The 3,970-nt window shown below is 48.1% G+C and overlaps 1 protein-coding gene across 3 annotated transcripts in view; it reads right to left on the bottom strand.

Moving 5' to 3' along the window:
- The window catches only part of Galm (galactose mutarotase (aldose 1-epimerase)), a 69,003-nt gene that overhangs the window by 48,434 nt on the left and 16,599 nt on the right, over window positions 1–3,970 (bottom strand). For all 3 annotated transcript variants that reach the window (XM_013517528.1, XM_013517527.1, XM_005390886.2), the window contains exon 4: window positions 120–201. In XM_013517528.1, coding sequence (XP_013372982.1) covers window positions 120–201 — 82 coding nt within the window. The remainder of the gene's footprint in view (window positions 1–119; window positions 202–3,970) is intronic.

The raw sequence follows: 3,970 nt of genomic DNA, 5'->3' as shown, positions 1-3,970 counted from the left end.
CTAATTCTATTAACTATAGCCTTTATTAAGATTTCATCAGTTTCTCCACTAATGTTGTTTCTTGGGCTTGCAATCCAACCCAGGACCCCACACTGCATAAAACGTTTCAATTCACCTACCTGTAGGAATCAGAGTTTCATCCACAGGTAAAAATGTATCTGCGTCTATGGTGACTTCATGGTCATATATGTTTGGGGAGCCCTGGGAGGGAACCGAAAAGGGAAAGAAGAGAAGACAAGTGCTTACTATTATTTTACATTATCTGCTTTATGAATTCTCTTGCAAAAATGTTTTCATCATTGATCAGACCTTCAGAAATTTGTATTGACCCATGGTGATGATTAAATACCACCATTTAACGGTAGGTGGACAGAAGCTCCACATAGTTACCCACGAATCTGGAAGAAGCTTCCAGTGTGTGACCCTCCCCGTGCACTTCCTCTGTAAGTGGAACATGAGACTGGAGAGTCAAGCAGACCAGCAGGGCTGAAAGTCTCTTGGCCCCCGGCTTCTTTCCGAAGGTGCTTCTGCTCTTCTCCCACGTACCAGGCAAACGCAGTAGGAAGGGTCACCGACCTGCCATACACAGGTGGGGCTCACCGGGCACAGCGCGCAGGCTCCCTAGAGGGGGTCAGCTGTCACCCCTCTGTCCCAGCTCCCACTCGGAGGACCCCACCGGCCACATGAAGCAGCCCCGGCGTGAGAACTGCGCACGCTTCTGCAGGCATCAAAGGCTGGGGCAGGAAGCGGGCTCGGTGGCGGAAGGGCTCTCAGTGCCCAGCTCTCACTGTGCGGCCCAGGCAGGTCACACGGCCTCCTGGAATCTCCTTTCTCTTAGTGCCTACGTCTTTTCCCTCTTTCAGAAAGACACGTATCTATTTATCATCCGAACACTAATTTCTTTTATTTTTTTTCTTTGTCTTTTTGGGACAGAGTCTCGCTATGCAGTATACAGGCTGGCCTTGAGCTCACTGTGTAGCCCAGGATGGCATCGAACTCGCAATAATCCTCCTGCCTCAGCCTCCCAAGTGCTGGGATTATAGGCATGCGCCACCACGCCCGGCTCCAGATCACTCATTTCTATTGTTGGAGATTAGTTTTGCTGACTCTAGAACTCCACACATAGAGACTCCTTCAGTAGATATGAGCTTGTGCCTCACATCTCCCACATAACATGAGATCACCCATGTTACTGGATCAATAATTTGGTCCTTTTCATTGTATTCTACTGTATGACATTGTATTCTACTGTATCACAATTTATCCTCTTATAAATGGACCTGTGGGTTTTTTCTCAGTGTCCCACTGTTGCTTATGAATATCCTTTTTCTGTTTTGTTTTGTTTGGTTCGGTTTGGTTTGGTTTGGTTTTTTTCGAGACACAGCCTTGCTATGTAGTTCTGGCCGGCCTCTGGAGTACTGGGATTACAGGCATGGGCCACCACACCTGGCTTATTTTGTTTTTTAAGAACTAGGCTCAGGCATGATGGTGCACACCTGCCATCCCAGCACTCAGGAGGCTGAGGCAGGAAGATCACAGTGAGTTAGAGGCCAATCGGGGCTATCTAGTGAGTTCAGGGCCAGGTTGAACTACATAGCAAAACCCTATCTCAAAAAAACAAACAACAACCAAAAGGAACTAAGGCAGGAAGAAAATGAGTTAACATGAAAATCACACATCAAAGCCCCAATTAACTGGTGAGCCTGAGAAGGCAGGAAGAAGTGGGGAGCAGGGCAGGAAGGTCTATCGGGCACCCCTTCTCTGGGTGCTCACTGGTCACCAGGCAGCAGCGGCCTTCCTGGGTGGAAGAGAAGCACGCTTCATTCTGCGCTTCTCCCGGCCTGGAAAAATACAACGGTGCGCTTGGGTGGAACAGGACTGCTGGATTCGTGTCCTTTCAAGGCTGCTGGAAACTTGGCAAGAAATGCTGCTTCACAAATGCACCTCAAGGCCCATCTCTGCGTTCAGTATTTATCTTGGTTAACTCCACTTAGCTGCTACCAGTTTGTGACATGACTTTACAAAGCCATACGACCTGCGTGGGGCCTTAAACACCTTCACGTGCGCTGCAACTACCGCTGCTGTCACCGAGCTCCCAGCACCCCAGCAGGAGGGCACAGACACGCCTGGTCACTACACAAAAGCCACAGCAAGCAAATCCTCCGACAGCGTGTTCCTTCTCTCCTCGCAGAAACTGACTCCCTTGTTTATTCTATGGTAGGCCGTAAAGTCAGGGGCGGGGACCCACTCCCCACCCCCAGAGCACAAGTTTGTACTGTGCTCAGTTCCAGGAGTACCCAGCCTGAGGCCTCCTTCCTGGCCTCTTTTGTCTTCTTTTTATAGAGTGAAGAATTGTCGGGAGGAACATACAAAATATATAGTATCATGAATATAAATAACAAAATTTCTCTTTAAAAATATTTTTATTATAACATTTTTTAAACAGAGGGCAGAAAAAAGGCAGGCTGCCGGTTGGACAATCTTGCCCTTGCTGGCCGTTAGGTTAGGCAGGGCAAGAGTCACATTTTGGGTCTTCCGGGAGCTTCTAGAAAAGGTTTTCTGTGTTCTAGAGCTGGGGATTTAGCTCAGCGGCACAGCGCCTGCCTGGCAAGCACAGGGTCATGAGTTCAATTCCTGGTACCGGAAAAAAACAACAACAACAAAAAACCAAAAACAAACAAACAAACAAAAATATTTAGATCTTTCAAATTTAGTTTAGTTCATGGTTAAAGATATGTGTCCAAATTTAATCTTTGGAGCCGGGCATGGTGGCGCACGCCTGTAATCCCAGCACTCGGGAGGCTGAGGCAGGAGGATCATTGCGAGTTCAAGACCAGCCTGGGCTACAAAGTGAGCTCAAGGCCAGCCTGAACTGCATAGGGAGACCCTGTCTCAAAAAAGACAAAAAAAAAAAAAGAAAAAAAGAAACGGTTTTATGTGTTCTTAAAAAAGGAGGTGCATTAGAGATGTGAAAAAGGAATAGGTCCTTTCTGGTCTCTGGAGATGACCATATAAGGCAGTAACTCCTGGGGCTGTCACAACCATTCAATGACCACAAAGGGACAAACCCAAGACGAAAACCAAAAGCTGAGAAAGTAGAATGGACATGGAGGAGCCCGGGTTCCTGTGACGCTCTCTACCCAGTCAGAGCGGAGCCACAGCCGCTGCTTTTCCTGTCACATTCCCCCACATTCGCTCCCACAGCCCTCAGGTAACGCTTCAGATAAAGAAACACGTTCTGTGGGTTTTGTATTAGGCACAGGAGGGGACAGCAAAACAAAACAAAACAAAAGTGCTGCACCCTACAGACTTTTTCCATTCCTTGAGAAACACGGTTCTCTCTCTGCCGCCTCCCAGGCCTCCAACGCTGGAAGTTAGAAGCGATGGGCCAATTCTTGGCCCCCAAAGTAAAATAAAACTACTACTTAAGTTTAGAAAACAAAAAGGTGAAAGATGAGCTGACTGCTTTAAATATCAAGCTTTGAGTTCCCTGGAGAGGGTGTGAGGCAGATAACAATGCTTCCCAGGGGAGGGCAAGGGAAGCTCTGGAGGTGCAGCAACCTTTGACCACAGGCCTGTGATCCTTCATCCACCCCTGGCCACGCGACTCCCAAGGTAGATGCCCTCACCCTTGAAGCAGGTGCCTGTGGATTTGAGCCACACTTATTAAAAGGTAATAAAGGGGGAAGCCGGGCATGGTGGCGCATGCCTGTAATCCCAGCACTCGGGAGGCTGAGGCAGGAGGATTGTTGCGAGTTCGAGACCAACCTGGGCTACAAAGTGAGCTCAAGGCCAGCCTGAACTGCATAGGGAAACCCTGTCTCAAAAAGATAAAAAAAAAAAAAAAAAAAAAAAAAAAGGTAATAAAGAGGGATTTTACAGCTAGGTGTGGTGGCACATGCCCTGTAATCTCAGCACTCAGAAGGCTGAGGCAGGAGGATGGCTGTGATTTCAAGGCCAACTTGGGCTA

The sequence above is a fragment of the Chinchilla lanigera genome, unplaced genomic scaffold, assembly GCF_000276665.1.
Source record: "Chinchilla lanigera isolate Chin_1 unplaced genomic scaffold, ChiLan1.0 scaffold00040, whole genome shotgun sequence".
NCBI classification, from domain to species: Eukaryota; Metazoa; Chordata; class Mammalia; order Rodentia; family Chinchillidae; genus Chinchilla; species Chinchilla lanigera.
This window is presented reverse-complemented; position numbering and strand designations above follow the sequence as displayed.